The following is a 22,844-nucleotide window of genomic DNA, read 5'->3' on the forward strand; positions in this document are numbered from 1 at the left end:
CTGTAGTACTTCTCATACAGTATTTATTCTATTACTATAGTACTTCTCATACAGGATATAATCAATTACTATAGCACGTCTCTTACAGTATTTATTCTATTATTATAGTACTTCTCTTACAGTATTAATTCTATTACAATTGTACTTCTCATACAGTTTTTATTGTATTACTAGAATAAATATTACAGTATTTATTCTATTACAATAGTATTTCTCATACAGTATTTATTCTATTACTATAGTACTTCTATTACAGTATTTATTCTAGTACTATAGTACTTCTCATACAGTGTATATATTCCATTACTATAGTACTTCTCTTACGGTATTTATTGTATTATTACAGTAAATATTACAGTATTTAATATATTACTACAGTACTTCTCATACGGTATATATTCTATTACTATAGCACGTCTCTTACAGTATTTATTCTATTACTACAGTACTTCTATTACAGTATTCTATTACTGTAGTACTTCTCATACAGTATTTATTCTATTACTATAGTACTTCTCATACAGGATATAATCTATTACTATAGCACGTCTCTTACAGTATTTATTCTATTATTATAGTACTTCTCTTACAGTATATATTCTATTACTATAGTACTTCTATTACAGTATTTATTCTATTACAATTGTACTTCTCATACAGTTTTTATTGTACTACTAGAGTAAATATTACAGTATTTATTCTATTACAATAGTACTTCTCATACAGTATTTATACTATTACTATAGCACTTCTATTACAGTATTTATTCTATTACAATTGTACTTCTCATACAGTATTTATTCTATTATTATAGCAAGTCTCTTACAGTATATATTATATTACTACAGTATTTCTATTACAGTATTAATTCTATTACTATAGTACTTCTCATAGTTTTTATTGTATTGCTTGAATAAATATTACAGTATTTATTATATTACAATATTACTTCTCATACAGTATTTATTCTATTACTACATTACTTCTAATACAATATTTATTCTATTACTGTAGTACTTCTCATACAGTATATAATCTATTACTATAGCACGTCTGTTGAAGTATTTATTCTATTATTATAGTACTTCTCTTACAGTATATTTTCTATTACTATAGTACTTCTATTAAAAAATTTATTCTATTACAATAGTACTTCTCATACAGTATTTATTCTATTACTATAGTATTTCACATACAGTATTTATTGTATTATTACAGTAAATCTTACACTATTAATTATATTACTATAGTAATTATCATGCAGTATATATTCTATTACTATAGTACTTCTCATACAGCATTTATTATATTACTGGAGTAAATCTTACACTATTAATTCTATTACTATAGTACTTCTCATACACTATTATTTCTATTACTATAGTACTTCTCATACAGTATTTATTATATTACTCTAGTATTTATTATACACTATTAATTATAATACTATAGTACTTCTCATATAGCAAATTTTCTATTACTGTAGTACATCTCTTACAGTATTTATTCTATTACTATAGTACTTCTCATACAGCATTTTTCTATTGCTATAGTACTTCTATAACAAAATTTATTCTTTCACTATAGTACTTATCATACAGTATTTCTTCTATTACTATAGTACTTCTCTTAAAGTATATATTCTATTGCTATAGTACTTTTATTACAGTATTTATTCTATTACTATAGTAGTCTCTTACAGTGTTTTTTATTTTCTCATAGTACTTATCGTACATTATTTATTCTATTACTAAAGTACTTCTCTTACAGTATATATTCTATTGCTATTGTACTGCTCTTACAGTATTTTTTCTACTACTATGATACTTATCATACAGTATTTATTATATTAATATCGTACTTATCTTACATTTATTCTATTACTATAGTACCTCTCATACAGTATTTATTCTATTACTGTAGTACATCTCTTACTGTATTTATTGTAGTACTATAGTACTTCTCATACAGTATATGATCTATTACCATAGTACTTGTCATACAGCATTTATTGTATTACTAGAGTAAATCTTATAGTATTTATTCTATTACAATAGTACTTTAGTACTTCTCATACAGTATTTATTATATTACTATAGTACCTCTCATACACTATTATTTCTATTACTATATTACTTCTCATACACTATTAATTGTATTAGTATAGTACTTCTCATACAGTATTTATTCTAATACTATAGTACTTTTCATATAGCATGTTTTCTATTATTGTAGTACATCTTTTACAGTATTTATTCTATTATCATAGTACTTATCGTACATTATTTATTCTATTACGAAAGTACTTCTCTTACAGTATATATTCTATTGCTATTGTACTGCTCTTACAGTATTTTTTCTACTACTGTAATACTTATCATACAGTATTTATTATATTAATATAGTACTTCTCTTACAGTATTTAATCTATAACTATAGTACATATCTTACAGTATTTATTCTATTATTATAGTACTTCTCATACAGTATATATTCTATTACTATAGTACTTCTATTACAGTATTTATTATATTACTATACTACTTCTCATACAATATTTATTCTATTACTATTGTAAATCTTACAGTATTTATTCTATTATTACATAATTGCTATCTACACAACTTTTATTACAACACTACTTTTACTACTGTGTTCATTTTATTACTACACTATTTCTATTACTTTACAACTGATATATAAAGAGCTGATGATGATGCTCACATTTTTTGTATTACTACACTACTTCTACTATTATACTACTGAAGTTATCATTTTCTGGTATTACTACACTACTTCTATTACTATACTACTGATATTATCACACTTCTTATATTACTACACTACTTTTATTACTATACTACTGATATTATCACACTTCTTGTATTACTACACTACTTCTATTACTATACTACTGATATTATCACACTTCTTATATTACTACACTACTTCTATTACTATACTACTGATATTATCACACTTCTTATATTACTACACTACTTCTATACTGCTGATATTATCACACTTCTTGTATTACTACACTACTTATATTACTGTACTACTGATATTATCACACTTCTTATATTACTACACTACTTCTATTACTATACTACTGATATTATCACACTTCTTATATTACTACACTACTTCTATTATTATACTGCTGATATTATCACACTTCTTGTATTACTACACTACTTCTATTACTATACTACTGATATTATCACACTTCTTATATTACTACACTACTTCTATTACTATACCACTGATAATATCACACTTCTTATATTACTACACTACTTCTATTACTATACTGCTGATATTATCACACTTCTTATATTACTACACTACTTCTATTACTATACTACTGATGTTATCACTCTTCTTATATTACTACACTACTTCTATTACTATACTACTGATATTATCACACTTCTTATATTACTACACTACTTCTATTACTATACTGCTGATATTATCACACTTCTTATATTACTACACTACTTCTATTACTATACTACTGATATTATCACACTTCTTATATTACTACACTACTTCTATTACTATACCACTGATAATATCACACTTCTTATATTACTACACTACTTCTATTACTATACTGCTGATATTATCACACTTCTTATATTACTACACTACTTCTATTACTATACTGCTGATATTATCACTCTTCTTATATTACTACACTACTTCTATTACTATACTACTGATGTTATCACTCTTCTTATATTACTACACTACTTCTATTACTGTACTACTGATATTATCACACTTCTTATATTACTACACTACTTCTATTACTATACTGCTGATATTATCACACTTCTTGTATTACTACACTACTTCTATTACTATACTACTGATATTATCACACTTCTTATATTACTACACTACTTCTATTACTATACCACTGATAATATCACACTTCTTATATTACTACACTACTTCTATTACTATACTGCTGATATTATCACACTTCTTATATTACTACACTACTTCTATTACTATACTACTGATGTTATCACTCTTCTTATATTACTACACTACTTCTATTACTATACTACTGATATTATCACACTTCTTATATTACTACACTACTTCTATTACTATACTGCTGATATTATCACACTTCTTATATTACTACACTACTTCTATTACTATACTACTGATATTATCACACTTCTTATATTACTACACTACTTCTATTACTATACCACTGATAATATCACACTTCTTATATTACTACACTACTTCTATTACTATACTGCTGATATTATCACACTTCTTATATTACTACACTACTTCTATTACTATACTGCTGATATTATCACTCTTCTTATATTACTACACTACTTCTATTACTATACTACTGATGTTATCACTCTTCTTATATTACTACACTACTTCTATTACTGTACTACTGATATTATCACACTTCTTATATTACTACACTACTTCTATTACTATACTGCTGATATTATCACACTTCTTGTATTACTACACTACTTCTATTACTATACTACTGATATTATCACACTTCTTATATTACTACACTACTTCTATTACTATACCACTGATAATATCACACTTCTTATATTACTACACTACTTCTATTACTATACTACTGATGTTATCACTCTTCTTATATTACTACACTACTTCTATTACTGTACTACTGATATTATCACACTTCTCATATTACTACACTACTTCTATTACTATACTACTGATGTTATCACTCTTCTTATATTACTACACTACTTCTATTACTGTACTACTGATATTATCACACTTCTTATATTACTACACTACTTCTATTACTATACTGCTGATATTATCACACTTCTTGTATTACTACACTACTTCTATTACTATACTACTGATATTATCACACTTCTTATATTACTACACTACTTCTATTACTATACCACTGATAATATCACACTTCTTATATTACTACACTACTTCTATTACTATACTACTGATGTTATCACTCTTCTTATATTACTACACTACTTCTATTACTGTACTACTGATATTATCACACTTCTTGTATTACTACACTACTTCTATTACTGTACTACTGATATTATCACACTTATATTACTACACTACTTCTATTACTATACTGCTGATATTATCACACTTCTTATATTACTACACTACTTGTATTACTGTACTACTGATATTATCACACTTCTTGTATTACTACACTACTTCTAGTACTGTACTACTGATATTATCACACTTATATTACTACACTACTTCTATTACTATACTACTGATATTATCACACTTCTTATATTACTACACTACTTCTATTACTATACTACTGATATTATCACACTTCTTATATTACTACACTACTTCTATTACTATACTACTGATATTATCACACTTCTTGTATTACTATTGCTACACTACTTCTATTACTATACTACTGATATTATCACACTTCTTGTATTACTATTGCTACACTACTTTTATTACTATACTACTGATATTATCACACTTCTTATATTACTACACTACTTCTATTACTATACTGCTGATATTATCACACTTCTTATATTACTACATTACTTCTATTACTATACTACTGATATTATCACACTTCTTATATTACTACACTACTTCTATTACTATACTGCTGATATTATCACACTTCTTATATTACTACATTACTTCTATTACTATACTAATGATATTATCACACTTCTTATATTACTACACTACTTCTATTACTATACTACTGATATTATCACACTTCTTGTATTACTATTGCTACACTACTTTTATTACTATACTACTTGTCTTAATACATTACTTGTATTACTACAGTACTTTTATTACCACGGTAGTTCTAATGCACTATTTCTGTTATTGAACTTTTTATATTCCCACATAATATCAATTACTATACTAATTGCATTATTGTAGTACATATATTACTACAGAACTTATATGATTCAGTTAGGCGGAAGGTGATAGGACCCTGCTGATAGGACCTTGATAGGGGGACTAAGAGACACACAAGATAGTAGCAGATCGAGGGAATGATTAGACTGTCTGGGCAGGGTGACATAAGGAGCAGGGAGGGAGTACTCCAGGACAAAGGGGTTTGTCCCCCTGACCCACCCTATTCCTTACTGCATCTCTGCCTCTGTGGCTCCCTCACCTAGGACCCCTTACACTCCTTCCCTCTCCCTCGCTGTAGTCTCCTCTGTAGTTCCTTCTCTCCTCCCCACTCCACTTCTTCCCCTCATTCCCTTTGCCTCCTTGCTCACGCCCTATAGCCATACTCTAATCCTGCCCCATTCTGAGCCCCAGACCCTACGCACCGATTCGAACCTGTAACCCTGACAATCTCATCGACATCTCTCCACTGCCCACTCATCCTTTCTCCTGTGCCCTTTGGGATGCCAGATTCATCTGCAATAAACTTCCCGCTGTCCACAACCTCTTCTTATCCAACTCTCTTAACCTCCTTGCCATCACCGAAACCTGACTCATCCTCTTGTACCACTTCCCCTGTTGCTCTATCCTAGGGGGGCCTTTCCTTCTCCCAGCGATCCTTCTGGCAGTGGTGTGGCCATCCTCCTTTCCCTAACTTGTACCTTCCATCTCATCCCTCCTTCCCTCTCGTTCTCCTCCTTTGAGGTCCAAGCCATCAGTCTCTTCTACCCCTTTCATCTTCTTGTTACAGTCATTTCCTGCCTCACTGGCCCCACTTCCCTATTCCTTGATAGCTTTGCTTCTTGGCTCCCCCACTACCTCTCGCCAGACCTTCCTTCCATCAACCTGGGCGACTTTAACATCTCCATTGATAACCTCTCTGACCTGGGTTCCATCAAACTTCTGGCTCTTTTATCATCTTTTGGCCTATCACAGTGGACCTCCCCCGCCCATTGCCTATGGTCTCATTTAGACCCTCCAGATTTAGTGTCTGCAATTTAAACATCCAAGATACCTCTTCCCCACACAATCTTTTATATCAGTCCCCTCCTGTTATGGTGGGTTGAACATTTTCTACTCCTACAATAGTAAGACCTATGGGATCTGCGTTATGCTTCTCTAAAAAGTGTCTAGAGACACTATGTATCTGTGAACCTTTTATAGTATTCACCCTATGCTCCCTAAACCGCATTTTGAGTGAGCGGGTCGTCCTACCTACGTACTGGAGTCCACAAGGGCACTCCATAACGTAGATTATATCAATTGTCTCACAATTTCCTTCAAAAGCTGTACATATATCATTTATATTTTGGCTTTGTAGAGGTCCTGTTGCTTGTAGCAGAGGCATCCAAATTGGTAGTCATTCAAAGGTCACTAGGATGCAGTACCTCCTAACAATCTGTAGGTGATGCTGTGTAGCTATGACCAAAATAGTCATAGCTATTTTATTGAATTACACATGTTTACGGTAGGTTTTTTAGATGTGATTTGCCTATTGCATTTGCCCAGTCTGCCTGCTCCCCTCTTGCAATATATGTACGGGTTTCCATGTAAGATGGGTTGATACCCCAATGAAGGCACAAGTACTGTGAATGGGGGGAGATTCAGCCTGACATACGTACAATGAACACGTGTGTGTGTGTGTGTGTGTGTGTGTGTGTGTGTGTGTATGTGTATGTGTATGTATATATATATGTATATATATATAGATATAGAAAATCAAGCAGACAGGGGCGCTTCCATAGTGCATTACCGTATTTTAATAATTAAAAACATATGTGATTTACACGTACCAAAATAACTCTTGTAATACAGCATATAGTAATGACTGGAACAGCAAAATGGTCCGTAGTCAGCAAAGATATTCAGCTGTAAAGCTCTTTACATCCTCTACGCATTTCGTTGGTCAACAACTTCGTCAGGAGGTATAACTACAGCTCAGATTGCATACCTCCCATATATATATATATATATATATATATATATATAGCACATGCACATTGAATCATATTGAATTTACTGTACTCACAGATAATTGACAGCTCACATTTTTCTATTTTTCAGGTATATCACCAGTGGCTTCCACAGCGTCGACTCCAAGTAGTGACTCGGCCACTCCCAAGTGTTTAAGCCCATTGGAGGAATCTCTTCTGGTGGACCCAGCATGTGCCACCAACAAAGACCTCGTGTCTTCATACCTGCCGGCCACAGAAGGAGACCGACCTCAACCAGAAGGAGCAAGTAGTGAAGCATCAGCAGGGGGCGCCGCTGGGATTCTGCATCTGGACTGTGCAGCATCAGACGAGTTACCAGTAACTCAGGAGCAGGAGTTAGAAGAAGCTGTGCAACATTCTCCTTCTGAGGTTCTAAACACAGATACGCTCGATACAAGAATTGTAATGGGGGAAGAAACATCTTGTAGCCCTGAGGAAACAGGAACTGTAAATAGGATCCACACCATGATTCCTGAGAGTGAGACTGCTCCTGGGGGCACTTTAGATGAAGCAACAATGCACTTACATCATCCTAAATCTGAAACGTCCGAGGAGAATTCGGTCCAGGAAAGCGAGGAAGCCATTGTGTCCCAGTCTTCTGATGATTTGCACTTTCAATACAATGAGACCTGCAGAGAGTATGCTTTGAAAGATGGCTTATTTTCTCAGGGCGAACCGGTCTCTGATGTGCCTTCATTTGTCAAACCCACCAAAGAGTCGTCCTACAGCTCCACAGAAGGTGATGCTCAGTCATTACAAACCAGACCTGCATGTAACACAGATTCCGACTTATACACCACCGCTCCTTCTACACCAGTGAAAAACATCTACACACAGCTTAAACAACACTCCTTCTCAAAGGCTGCTCTGAACGATGACCAGAACGACATTGAAAACGACAATATGTCTTCTCCTCCCACGTCACCTTCCGGATCCTACATCACTGCAGAAGGAGGTAGCTGGGCCTCCTCAGTCACCTCTAGTGGCTCTCCTTCTTATTCCCCAAATTTGATGGCTGAGGCAGACACAGTTGAATCACCCAGTCCTTACCCAGACCATATGATAGCTCACGAAGAAGGTCTCTGTGAAGACCCCTGTTGCATGTCCCCTGACATGTTAGATGAAGATATTCCAGAACTCTATGTTGGAGACATAGATCCTGAAGACTTCTCTCCAGCCAATGAGGAACTCATAGATGGGTATCCAAGTGATGTACAATCCAGTGTAGAGGATGAGGATGAAGGTGAATGGGAAACTGACTTTTCACCATCCTTTAGTAGCATCCCCTTGTGTCCTGAATATATTAATGCTGGTGGTGCTATTGATCACCATGTAGCCGAGACACAGCAAGTATCTCAAGCAAGCTGTTCTACTGACGTTGATGTTACCCTACAATCAACGAGCCCAGATGAAACATATTCAGAATTACCAAGGGCTACCCTGCCGAGCACTGAGAATGACCACATGATTCCAGCTTTCATGCTGCCGTTCCAGGGTAGTCTGGTGTTTGAAGCAGAGTCTATGGAGATCACATTGTTCCCCCAAGGGGAGGCCGCTGAAAGTGAGGTGATTTTTGGGGAAGGAGGGGAAGATGGTGATGACGATGATGATGATGATGATAGCACCTCTGCTTCATATCTCCATTCATTGTCCGAGACCTCAATCAATGAAGGGGTAGACGAGTCGTTTGCTTACCAAGATGACACTTCGGAGTCCTCAGACTCTGCCTCTTATAATGGGGATGAGGATGACAAACGGTATACCACGGAGGAGTACGCCGTAACAACCGATCCTGCTCCTGACGCCGCAGAGGCCCCTGTAACAGCCCCACACGACTCTTCTAATTCTGGATGCGAGAGTGAGATGGAAACATCATCGGACCTGTCTGAAACGGAGGACGACTGTGCAGGTAGAGCAGCTCTTGGCACGAGAGGCGCAGAAGTGGTAGGAAGTGAAAATCCACTTCTAGGGGCAAATTCCAGCCCCAATGAAGCTGCTTCTGCAAACGAAGAGAACAAATTAAATAGTGATGAAGAACATGATGTAAGTGTTGGATTATCCCATTTAGCCGAAGGTTTTTCAATACCAGAGTCTAAAGAGACTTGTATCACTCAAGACAGTTCAAGTGAGCTGGAAGATTCTAGTGCCAGCAACGCAGCTCACGATATATATGGGGAAGACATGAGAAGCCGTTTTGTTCTAACATCAGAAGCTGAAACTGAACTTAATTTTGTAAATCCAGAGTTATCACTGAGACTGGAAGAAAGAGAGAGAGCTATGAGGATGTGGTCTGATAGTGTAGTAGAGCAATCATCACCATCATCATCATCATCATCAGAAATGGACCGTGTCCTTACAGCCGGGATTAGCAATGTTGGAGAGTGTTTAATCGCTTGTTTTGATACTGATGAAGAGCTCGATACTCTGTCCCCTCTAAGCACCACTGTGCAAAGCCAACAAGGTGACCACAGACAGCGTGACGAAAGTGGAAGGCAATCTTCTATGGCAGTGCAACTGGCCGAGGACGGAAATTATTTCACAGATCAATGTGAAGATTACGGAGATGAATATGCAGAGATGCCTCCATTACTGATGCACCCAGATGCACTCAAAGAAGAAGAAACAACACATGGACACTTTACTTTACAAGCTGATGAAAAATACCATGGGGATTTAGAGGCTGTGGAAACAGAAGAGAAAGGCGTGGCATCGGAAACTGTGTTACAACAAAGAGCTGAGGATGCCCGTTTAGGAGATAAACCTGATGAAGAGTGCTTGTTTGTATGCTACGATTCTGAAGAGGATCCAGAAGAGGTGATACCCCTGGATCGCCCCACTCTCCTTGCCCAGATATATAAACAACAAGAGGAAGCTGCTAATTACATCACAAACCAATCATCTTGTGATACAGATACAAAATGTGCATCATTTCAGAAGGAGATACCAGTAGAGATAACACATCTTGAGGGAAGTATTATTGAAACATGTTCTATGGAGAACAGGACTATACTTACTAGTGAAGTTCTTGAAATAAGACATGAGATATGTCAAATGTCAGGTAACGCAGTTCCTGATGATCCTGTTGATGAAGAGCCAGATGTATCCTTGATTAATGCAGATTTTAAAGAAAATTTTAATGGCTCCGTTACAAGTAAAATTCCCTCTAAGGTAATTCAAAATAATTCTCCATTCAGCAATAGCCCTGATCGAACAGAAGCTTCCTCAAATGATATCACATCCATATCTAGTGAAGAATCTGCGACTAAAGAGGTGGTCATTGATATAACCGCCCAGGTGCTACCAACACAACTCATAACTTCACCATCGCCACCCATAACTTCAGATAATCCTGGAGATCAAACAACGGAATCTGTGGAATCACAGTGGTGTAATGTGTCAGAGGACCAACAAACATGTGCTGTAATTCAGAGTACCGTTGATAAATGTCCTCACTCTTCACAGAGAGAAGTGTTGGACGAACTTTCTTTAGAACTCAGTGATGCAACTACTGTAGGTCAAGAAGTAAGTTGTGTGCAAGAAGTTTCCCAAAAAAGTGAAATTGAAGAGTCCACTGATATACGTGACCATCCTGTTTCTAAGGAACCACCCGATCGGGAGAGTCTTCTTCAGTGCAGCAAACAAGCTGAGGATCATGGAGATAGTCCACAGTCCGTTGATAGTAGCATCTCTTATTTACAGCAGAGCAACACCTCAAACATGGAGATGGAGAACAGATTTATGTGCGAGAGTCAACCACGTCTGGGCACAGAAAATAAATTACCCAATATTTCACAACTGGCAAACAATTTGGAACTTGAAGAAAATAATAAGGGTTTTTGCCCTAATGACGCAAAGGTTGAAAATGTAACTTTTGAAAATAGGTTACTGATCTCTGATAATCAAGACTCTGATATGCCAAATGCTGTCAAGAAGGCAGATGGCAAAAAGACCATCCCTAGCCAGATGACCCATCCAAATGTTCTCTTCCCTGAGACATCGGCAGAAAAAGATATTTCGGAAGAGCGCAATTCCATAAAAAACCCTACAGATACCAAAGAGAGTGTTGAACAATTAGATAATTATGAATCACATGCACTTTCTAAAGACAACATAGTAAATAGTGTAAATATTTATCGTACCGTTGTTTCAGATAATGAATATGATTTATCCCTGAATGATACACCTGGGCTATTAAAAGATGATAATCACAAACCAACAGATACGTTTTTCATCCCTAAATCATCACCAGAACGTTCACCAGCAGAGATGTGTACAGAACCTAGATCCTGTGACATCCCAAGACAAGGGGTCCTACCACCATCTGCCGGTACTTCACCAGATATAACTTCTAAATCTAGAATGGTCAATGTGGAGATGTCCAGTGACATTCAAGAGATGGCGAAGTTGCTACAAGGTTCGTTTGGCAAGCTGGAGGCTTTGGATCTTAGCATTCGGTTGGGTTCTTCAGATATCAGCACTTCTAGGCCCACAAGTAAAACTTGCAAGGTTACTGGCAGCGATGATGCTGAGGGTTTGTCACGAAACAAGCAGCATACGGCAAAAGATGCTGAGTCTCAGCCAGGGAAGGTTGTAGATGTTTGTGGTTTGGAGGAACAGGAAGTTGAGATAAACCAGGATGGTCCTGTACTCTCAGAGGAAGCTCCAAATGAGATGCCCATCACATTAGAATTCAACGCTGACAGGGAAGAAAGTATTTCTTCTAAAGAAGATCAGACCCAAGAGAACATTGGAGATGATGAAGGGAGGGTAGGGGAGAATACTTGTCTTGAATTACAGAAGTTACACGATCCGCCATCACATGATGAACTACAAACCCCAACCGAGACGCTCAGTGTGGCCGATAACACAAAACGGGACAGATGTGTAAAAAACAGGTTTAGCGAGGAACTGAGGACCTCACACCTCATCACTGAGAACATTGAGGATGAGCAGGCCAGCCAATCACATAACCAGATCCTGCGGATGGACAATGAGCGTCCGCTATCTCTGCATGTTGCGCCCCAGACGGAAGCAGCACTAACCCTTGCAAATAATGTTCTACAAACAACCAACCTATGCCCTGTTGTAAGTAAAGTGCCTCCTGCAAAATCTTTTACCCCGGTGCCTGCTGGATGCTCTCAGGATCAAAAAGTGGTCAAACATCTGTCTGCGTCTGAAAACCCCAGGACCAAAAAGCTTTCAACAGGTAATTTTATTTCAATGCATTATCCATCATCTGTCTCACTCTAGACCCATCCTTGAATCTCCCTTAGCTCATATCAGGTGAGGACAACGTACTGTAGATGTCCTCAGCTCCTCATCTTCTGAAAGGTAAACTTAAGGGATATAGAACAAAAGTACTCCCTGGCGCAGTGTTTTGGACTTAACTTAAGGAAGCAGTTTTATGCTGTTAAAACAAGTATATATTTATACTTTTCAAAACAATGTACAAAACAGTACAATATATAACATAGAGAAATTGCTTTCTGCTTTCATCCACAATTGGTTCTAGACAGGTACTTTCCCTTTAAAGATGTAAAAGAAATACTTTATTCCAATGTTTCGGTCTCAGATAGAATCTTTTATGGGTATATGGGACCTTAGTGAGGGGATGAAGACCCTGTACCCACAGCTGAACCCCTATCCGCACAGCAGAGCATCTGGAAGAATCCAACGCAAGACAAGAACTTAGAGACTCCAAGGTGATAGGTCCGACTGCTGTGCGGCACCACAGTGTCATCGCGGCATCCACTACTTCTGTAGTCTTCATTACTAGAATGAGCCCACCTCAGTGAGGAGAGGGGTGTACAGCACGTTGTCCTGAATATGGTTTCTAAGACATCTTTAACTTTTTATAAATACTACAGAATAAGTCCTAAAATCACCCCTTGATAATCCAAAGCAAATGATTAATAAGATATCGTTATTAGGGGAATGGTCGATGTACAAATAATGTTGATTGTGTGATATCACCAGATATGTGAACAACTCGTCACTGACTTCAGTGTCATTATACGTTTGTTATTTTCAGATGTTCCTGAAAGTAGCTCCACAAACCCCATTCTGAGCACAGAGACCCCTCTCTCCAGTAGATGCCCAAGAGCCCCCCCAGCCCAGGAACAGATGGGGAAGAAAATCCAACTGACCTGTCCTCCATCCGAGCCCAGTTCCTCTAGTGATAGTGAGCTGACCTCTAGAGGGCAGGAGATGCAGCTCCTAACGGAGTCCTCCACCGTCACCCTACTGGGCATCACCAAACCCCTCCTGAGGCACCGAGGCTGCGAGACGCTGAGCCACCGAGGTGAGAGAGGTCGGTGCGGGGAAGGTATGAGCTACTGTAGAATTGTAGGAAAGTGGGCAGAAGTAAATTCTGGTATGGCTCAGTCAGAGACCTCTAACCACATCCATAGCCCCCCCCACCATGACTCTAGCCCCCAATACTGTTACTAAGTGGGAGTTTTGGGTAAAGTGACTTTTGTCCCTTGGTCTTTTATAAAATGTCTACATCTTGTCTCAAAATGATTTTAACTTCTTTATCAGCAACTGAAAAGCTTCTACTATCCCCCTCTATGGCCCAGCTGATAAATAAATAGAAATTAGTTTGTGCCCCGGCCGAGAGTTCAAGAGTTCGTGGCTCTTATACCCTAGACAGGGGCAACTGTGGTATTTTTACATTTAATATACAGAAAGACATAAATATGAAACCCACATCACAACTGCAACGTGTGTGTAATCCTGCCCAAGAATAGTCTACAAGTCGCTTGGGTCAATGACATCTATAAGAATGCGGCACTGCATCTATTTACGTGTATAAATCCTGCCTGTATCTTACTTCACCTTATTTATAGACGTGTTTCACCAACAACATCCTGGGTGGTGACTATAAATATTTACTAGCATGTTGTATAAATGTGCACCCTATTTATTCATGCAACAATAATGTGACCGTCAGTTACTAACAGATTTGTGGAAATGTTGCACAAGGTTGTACCTGGGAGGTAGAAGACGAAGGTCAGGAACGGTTGTATGTCACCGTTCCTATGTTTTCTTTCTATTGTTTATTAACAGTCGATTTATACATTTGTGCAGAATTATGTCTATATATTTATTTATTTAGGAGCTGGAAAGGGAAGATCGTGGTTGAAGTGGGTGAGACACGGGAGGGGCTGGGGGCACAGAACAGTAGACTACAGTGTAAAATATACAAATCCCGATCGGTCCTCAATGTGTTTGGTGAATTGAGTTGAACTCTCGTTGTAGTGTTGGAGTTTGACAGACAAGTGACAACGGAATTTGCACCGCTCTCTCTAGCGCCCCCTATAACAATGTGTTTGTATTCTGTGTGTTAGGTTCCTGCAACGACACTGAGAGTAACGACGAATCCCTTCCTGAACTGGAGGAGCCAGACATGGCCGAACCACGGACATCATCCACCCAGGTACAGTTCTACAGAACCTCAATCTCTCCTCTAGGATTAATGGAGTGAAGGTCTGTAAGATAGGGAGCGAATTAATAAAGGTTATAGTCTCTATCACAAAGTGCTAATTGTCAATGATAAATAATAATTAATAAATAATAATAATTGTCCCTTCTTATGCTTCCAAATTCCAACAACTGACAAACTATCCTATAAGATTACCGACATTGTATTGTCGCCCCTGGCTTGTCTCAGCAATGGGACCTTACCACAGGTAATACAAGTAACACAATCTAAATCTAGATAGAACAATCAAAACAAAATAAAAATTAGATTGAAGAGGAAGAGAGAGGAGATGCCACAGACCGGGCATCGTAAAAGCAAAATACACACAGTGTGCCAAGGTGCCCATAGGTATAGGTAGACATGTTATAAATCATTATATTAATATATCCAGTGTGGGTCTTTGTCCCGCTCAGACATGTTTTCATAAACAAGGAAGAGGGGCATTTGCCAAGGGCCTACCGAAAGACTTGGCCCATCGTTAGACTGTAAGAGACGTTATTCCAGCACGGTAGAGCAGTAGGTGGTCAGAAGACCCCTTACGTAGAGAACTAAACATATGATTTACCTGACATTACACCCAAAATAACGCCAGCAGGCCAAGTTCGTACCTCTACCATAAATAGCCTAAACTAAGGTAATAATCCCGTCGTGTTTATGAATCTGCCAGGTAATAGGGATAGTGTTTGATGTAGTTTCAGAGGTACTCCTGGTTAATGAGTGTACCGCAGTTCCTGACTCACAGACATGTACATGGTTCTCTTGGAGAGATCATTTTACACAGACTACAGTTGTAGAATGCTGTGGAATCTGCACATATAATTTCCAAGATAGGGATCATTCATCCCTATTTCTTTGCTTACACTGAACCAACCTTCCATGGTCCATACATCTGTACATTTGAACCAAGATCTCCCGGCACCCTCTGGCTTACCAGCACTATTCCACCACTTAAATCTGTGATTGGTGAACGCAGCATTAACTGAGCTGGGTATAAAGCAATCTGTGGCTCTCCAGTTGTGGTGGAACTACAAATCCCAGCATAGCGTTAGCCAGAGTGCCATAGGTTGTCTAAGCCATTCTGTCAGATCATGCTGGGACTTGTTGTCCCACCAGAGATGAAGGCACAGGGTGATGGACCATTACTGAAGCATCGTAGTATCTTCCATCCATTTCCTAATATACAGATATATAGAAACCAGCCAGGAAGTAATGATACTAAACTCCGACACAAACACTTCTCCTCTCTGATTCCAACGCTGCTAATGTTTTATCTCCCTATAAATTCCATTAACTAAGTAATCTTGTGACTCGCAAGGAGCAGCGGAACGATGGAAGTCAGGAGGTATAGGAGACATTAATGCTGTGAAACAATCAGCTGACATTTGCATTTTTGGATGGAATTGACCATCTAAGCTGCTCTGATTGCTGAGCACCATCCATTTGTGTTTCTGCAGAACCAGCTGGCTCACTGCGTGGGCTCTGGGGAGGAATCGATCAGCAAAGCCAAGCAGAGCCGCAGCGAGAAGAAGGCCAGGAAGGTGAGTGAATAATTCATCAGAGATATTTGAGCTTGGAGGAGACCGGCTGCACAGACACCCTGCAAATCTGACACAGAAGTGCTGCTTGTATGCTGTATATTACTCTATGCAGGATCTAATGTATTAATGTATAGACTGGTTCCTGATGTACATTAAGCTGTTTTACAACTTTGTGCTGCTTGTAGATATGTATAAAAGGTTAATGTTTGCTGCACAACCCCAGATAGACAATTTGGCAGCACGCCTATCCACGCAGGTTGGATGTACGCCTACGCACGCAGGTTGGATGTACGCCTACCCACGCAGGTTGGATGCACGCCTATCCACGCAGGTTGGATGCACGCCTATCCACGCAGGTTGGATGCACGCCTATCCACGCAGGTTGGATGCACGCCTATCCACGCAGGTTGGATGCACGCCTATCCACGCAGGTTGGATGTACGCTTACCCACGCAGAATGGATGTACGCCTATCCACGCAGGTTGGATGTACGCCTACCCACGCAGGTTGGATGTACGCCTATCCACGCAGGTTGGATGTACGCCTATCCATGCAGGTTGGATGTACGCCTATCCACGCAGGTTGGATGTATGCCTATCCACGCAGGTTGGATGTACGCTTACCCACGCAGGTTGGATGTACGCCTATCCACGCAGAATGGATGTACACCTCTCAACGCAGGTTGGATGTACGCCTATCCACGCAGGTTGGATGTACACCTCTCAACGCAGGTTGGATGTACGCCTATCCCCGCAGGTTGGATGTACGCCTACCCACGCAGGTTGGATGTACGCCTATCCACGCAGGTTGGATGTACGCCTACCCACGCAGGTTGGATGTACACCTCTCAACGCAGGTTGGATGTACGCCTATCCACGCAGGTTGGATGTACGCCTATCCACGCAGGTTGGATGTACGCCTATCCACGCAGGTTGGATGTACGCCTATCCACGCAGGTTGGATGTACGCCTACCCACACAGAATGGATGTACACCTCTCAACGCAGCGTAAAAAAGCAGGTTGGCACTGCGCGTGCCTCCAAACAAGCCGATATAAATTCACACTTATCAACACAAGCGCTTGCTTGTGACTGGCTGATTGTGAGCTCTGAAGTGGATAGGTGCTTTCTGCAGTGATCACACATATACTATACGATTGAGTGGATGTCTTTACTAAATAACTTTTTGCTGCTTTCATACTCGAGAAGGAAAATTATATCTGCTGTATTATACGAAGCCTTACAGCCCATGTGTCTATCGCTATAAAAACAACTGTGAACAAACTGTTCTTGTGCTTATGAGCTGGTTGTGTGTATGTGGGTGTAGTTATGCCTGAGGTATGTACACACTATGACGTATATATACTATGACATATATACACTATGTTGTATACGCTGTAGGTGCAGTATGCAATGTGTGTGACTCAGTGTATGGCGTAAAATAAGCTATTTTTACTCAGGCCCCTTGTATCGTAAAATCCTCGGTATCCATCTTTCAAAACCTTGTGAGGTGCAGAGACAGTGTGTGAGTAGTGTGAGTGTACACTCGTTCACCGGCACTTCCAAGTGCAATTTAAAAGGAAAGGAACCTCCTCTGAAAAAGACACATGCTAAAGAAAGGTGAACTGCTTCACCTTGACTTGAATATCAAGTTATAGATTGGGTTGACCAAAAATTTATTCTGAAGTTGCTTACTGCTTGTTGCCATATTTTCATAAACATTTCCCTAACATTTGTTGGGTACATTACTTTAATCAGTAAACTGCCAGAATAGTATGTATGTTACTGAAGAGTTCTTGTTATCTATTATTATTCAGTTTTATTTTCTCTGTGAGATTTGATGACTGTTACCCTATACAGTGTATTGGGAGCTCTTGCCAAGTGGCTGTAGAACTACAAGTTCCAGCATGCCACGCCACAATTTGCCTACCTCTAATCTAGATGAAGCTGGGAAAACTTGATGGGAGTTCCCACCATCATCTCTACGTAACTCACCCTGCTGTGTTCTTGCTCTCTGCCCCAAGGCCATGTCCAAGCTCGGTCTACGGCAGATCCACGGCGTCACCAGGATCACCATCCGGAAATCCAAAAACATCTTATTTGTGATCACTAAGCCCGACGTGTTCAAGAGCCCGGCCTCCGACATCTACATCGTGTTCGGAGAAGCCAAGGTGATTGCTGCAGTCAGGAGTTGTATACGCCTGGTATCCTGTTGGTGTTCTAGGATATAAACACTCAAAATTGACGGCAAATAAATCTTTATTGACCTCTGTTCCACACGTGTTGCTGCAGCTGCAGGATTAATGCCCAGGCTGGCAGTCTGCATCCTCAGTCGTAGGAATAGTCATACATGGGCCGCAGGGGAGGGCTGGCAAATTTAAGCCCAGGGGGCGAAACTTGGCTTAGCAGCCAATTAGGAACATTTTAAAGGGAGGGGGGGGGAAATGCAGTTGGTCCAGTGACCCAGCAAAAGGTGACCCCACTATGGGACTGGTCTCCCGCCCAGCCCCTGATGGGTCGTAGCGATCCTCTCACCATCTTATTGTTCCATCAGACATCGCTATGAACATTCTGTGATGTCCATGAGATCAGGGCCAGTTGTTGATATCGCTGCAGATGTAGTTACAAAAGTTTATTCTGAGGATCCTGTTTTGATCCCAGGCACCACCCTATATAGTTGTTCCCACCACTGCATTTGATATAAGTCCTTTCTAGAAAAATTATATTTAATAACATAACGGTTCAGCTTTCACCCCACCAGTATTATTCTACACATAGACATTATAGCCCTTAACTGTATAGTACAACGACCAGTCTATAAGCACGGCCATGGGAACCATATACGTACCCAGAGATCATTCTGATCTGGGAATATTCTCTGTCTTATTGCTCTTGGATACATTGGTGAGTTCTTTCTCTACCCCCCCAGATTGAAGACCTCTCACAACAAGTCCACAAAGCAGCTGCTGAGAAGTTTAAGGTCCCAATGGAACATTCCCCCCTTATCACAGAGACGGCCCCCACCCTGACGATCAAAGAGGAGAGTGAGGACGAAGAGGAGGTAAAATGTCTAAAACGTTCAGTGAAATCACTAACAACAGAAACAAGTAAAACTAACAACCTTGAGATAAGTAGCTCTGGTACTGAAGTTACAGGTAGTTCCTCTGTTCTGGTCTATCCTACTCTCTGGATAACTCTATTTAAAAATCTCAGATGGGGGAGGGGTTATTTTAGGACTTTTAGGAGTTCTGTTCTATCTGCCATTGTCCTTTATGATCTGCAGTTCCTCCCAGTAAACACACAATTGACTTTGAGCTCCAAAGCCCCGCCCTTAGTGGGCAGGGCTACAAAAGCAGCGTGAAGCTGTTGGGAGGAGATGTGGGAAAGAGCAGGAACCTCCAACCTCAGGACAAAACTGTCTGTGGGTGATGGGACAAACCCCTTAAAATCAAGACAGCTGAGAGGTACGGATATAGAGCCTAATTTAGCAAAGCAAAATAAAGGAGCAAATTTGCACCTTGGCAAAACCATATTGTACTGAAGGAGAAGGGGGGGGGGGGTATTTCAAAATTCTGAAAAGGTTTAGAACAGGCCTGTCCAACCTGCGGCCCTCCAGATGTTGTGAAACTACAAGTCCCAGCATGCCCTTCCAGCTATCAACTGGCTATCTACCAGCAAAGCTTGTAGTTTCAAAAACACCTGGAGGGCCGCAGGTTGGACAGGCCTGGGTTAGAGTGAGGAAGGGGCCTGTCCTAGCTCAACTAGACACCCAGTATTTTCCCTGCGTACTTATGACCCCCACCCCCTGTACTGCAACATGTTTTGTCCAGGAGCAAATTACACATTTATTTTGCTTTGTTCCCAACTCAAAATGACGCCTGTAATCTGCAAAGAAGAAAAAGCTTTTCATCCATCTATCAATTAATTGCACAATATTCTTTTTCCTTATTTTATTCTGATATATTGTTCATTTTCAGATTTTCCTTTTACGGTATAATACCCGTAGGAGATAATAAGGTTTTGTTTTATAATCCCATGTAAGAGAATGGAAAGAGGTTTTCAGGTGTTTATCGGGAGTAAATTTGAAGCTACAAAGCACTTTAAATATGCAAAAAAACAATGTTTGGACATCTCCTAAAGATTTGGACAACTTTAATGCTGTTGTTTAGGTTAAAATGTCTTTTAAGGATTGGTTTGTTCCTCCTTTGTAAGCCAACCATTCCCAACAGCAGACTAATGATACACAGACTCTCTAGAACAGGCTTGGCTAACCTGTGTGTTGTGAAACTACAAGCCCCAGCATGCTTTGCCAATATATAGCAGCTTATTGCTGGAAGGGTATGCTGGAACTTGTAGTTTCACAATACCTGGAGTTCCACAGATTAGCCAACACTGCTAGAACATTGCACAATTCACTTATTCCATCGGGTGAAATAGAACCCACCCACTGCGTAGTGTCTGGAGAAACCATGGTTTGGGTGTCTGCAAGTTTCAAAATGGCCGCTGTTCATATATAATTATCAGATAGCTGGATAAGCCACATATTAACTGTTCTGGTGCCCGGTACAGGGAGTACTATTGTTATCGTAGATTTGTAAGAAGTTAATGCAGAAATAAAAACAAAGTGTATAGAGGACCCTGCTCATTAGAGAGCTTACATTCTAAGTGGGAGAGGTCACAGCTGAAACAAGAGGAGTGAGTGTGGCTCAGAGTGGAGATTGGGATAGTTGTGAGTGTGTATTAGTGTGAGTAGTGTTATCTGGGATAAGGTCATCTGTAAAAAAAGAGATGGCATTTCAGAAAGCGTCTATAGATTTGACGGCCGTGGAAAAGTCTGAGAGTGGTAGGGAATTCCGTAAGTGCGGAGCAGCACAGGAGAAGTCTTGTAGGCGGGAGTGAGAGGATATTACCAGAGGTGAGACAAGGTGCAGGTCAGAGGTAGATCTAAGAGGGTGGGAGGGAGAGTATTTGGATATGAGATTTGTGATATATGAAGGATTAGTGGTGTTGAGGGCTGTGTAGATAAAGGTGAGTAATATGGATTTGATTCTGGAGGACACAGGGAACCAGTGTAGGGATTTGCAGAGTGGTGCAGCAGATGTGGAGCGGTGAGAGAGGAAGATCAGTCTTGCAGCAGCATTTAGGAGGGATTGAAGTGTGGATATATGGGTGTCAGGAATGTCAGATAACAGGAGGATGCAATAGTGAAGAGAGGAGATGATGAGAGAATGGATAAGGGTTCTGGTAGCACGTTGAGTAAGAAAAGGGCGTATTCTGGCAATGGTTTTATGGAGTCAACAGGACTAGGAGAGAGTCTGTATGTGAGGAATAAAGCAGAGGGCGGAGTTAAGTGTGACATCAAGAGAGCGGGATTGGGAGACAGAAGCAATTGTGGTGTTATTAACAGTGAGGCAGATTTGAGGGCAGGTGGTGACTCTGGCAGGAGGGAAGATACTAAGCTGTTTTGGACATGTTGAGCTTTAGGTAGCGTTGGGACATCCATGTGGAGATAGCAGAAAGACAGTTGGTTACACGAGATAGTACAGAAGGAGAGAGGTCAGGGGAAGAGATATAGATTTGGGTGTCATCAGCATAGAGGTGTTACTGGAGGCCGAGTGAGTGAATTAGAGCCCCAAGAGAAGAGGTGTACAATAAAAAATGTAAAGGGCCAAGAACAGAGCCTTGTGGAACCCCAACAGATAGTGGGAGCGGAGGGGAGGATGTGCCAGAGGTAGAAACACTAAAGGAGCGGATCGATAGGTAGGAAGTGAACCAGGAAAGAACGAAGTCATGAAGGCCAAGGAAGTAAAACACGGTGTTAGCTCATATATGAGTCAGTCGCTCCTTGTAACATGTTA

At 39.5% G+C, this 22,844-nt stretch overlaps 1 protein-coding gene across 1 annotated transcript in view; it reads left to right on the forward strand.

The window, feature by feature from the left end:
* LOC142159361 (uncharacterized) overlaps positions 1-22,844 on the forward strand; it is a 33,898-nt gene that overhangs the window by 10,218 nt on the left and 836 nt on the right. The window contains exons 2-7 of the mRNA XM_075214179.1: positions 8,038-13,173; positions 13,999-14,268; positions 15,317-15,405; positions 16,905-16,988; positions 19,011-19,157; positions 19,916-20,047. Coding sequence (XP_075070280.1) covers positions 8,038-13,173; positions 13,999-14,268; positions 15,317-15,405; positions 16,905-16,988; positions 19,011-19,157; positions 19,916-20,047 — 5,858 coding nt within the window. The remainder of the gene's footprint in view (positions 1-8,037; positions 13,174-13,998; positions 14,269-15,316; positions 15,406-16,904; positions 16,989-19,010; positions 19,158-19,915; positions 20,048-22,844) is intronic.

Source organism: Mixophyes fleayi, chromosome 5 (assembly GCF_038048845.1).
Source record: "Mixophyes fleayi isolate aMixFle1 chromosome 5, aMixFle1.hap1, whole genome shotgun sequence".
NCBI classification, from domain to species: domain Eukaryota; kingdom Metazoa; phylum Chordata; class Amphibia; order Anura; family Limnodynastidae; genus Mixophyes; species Mixophyes fleayi.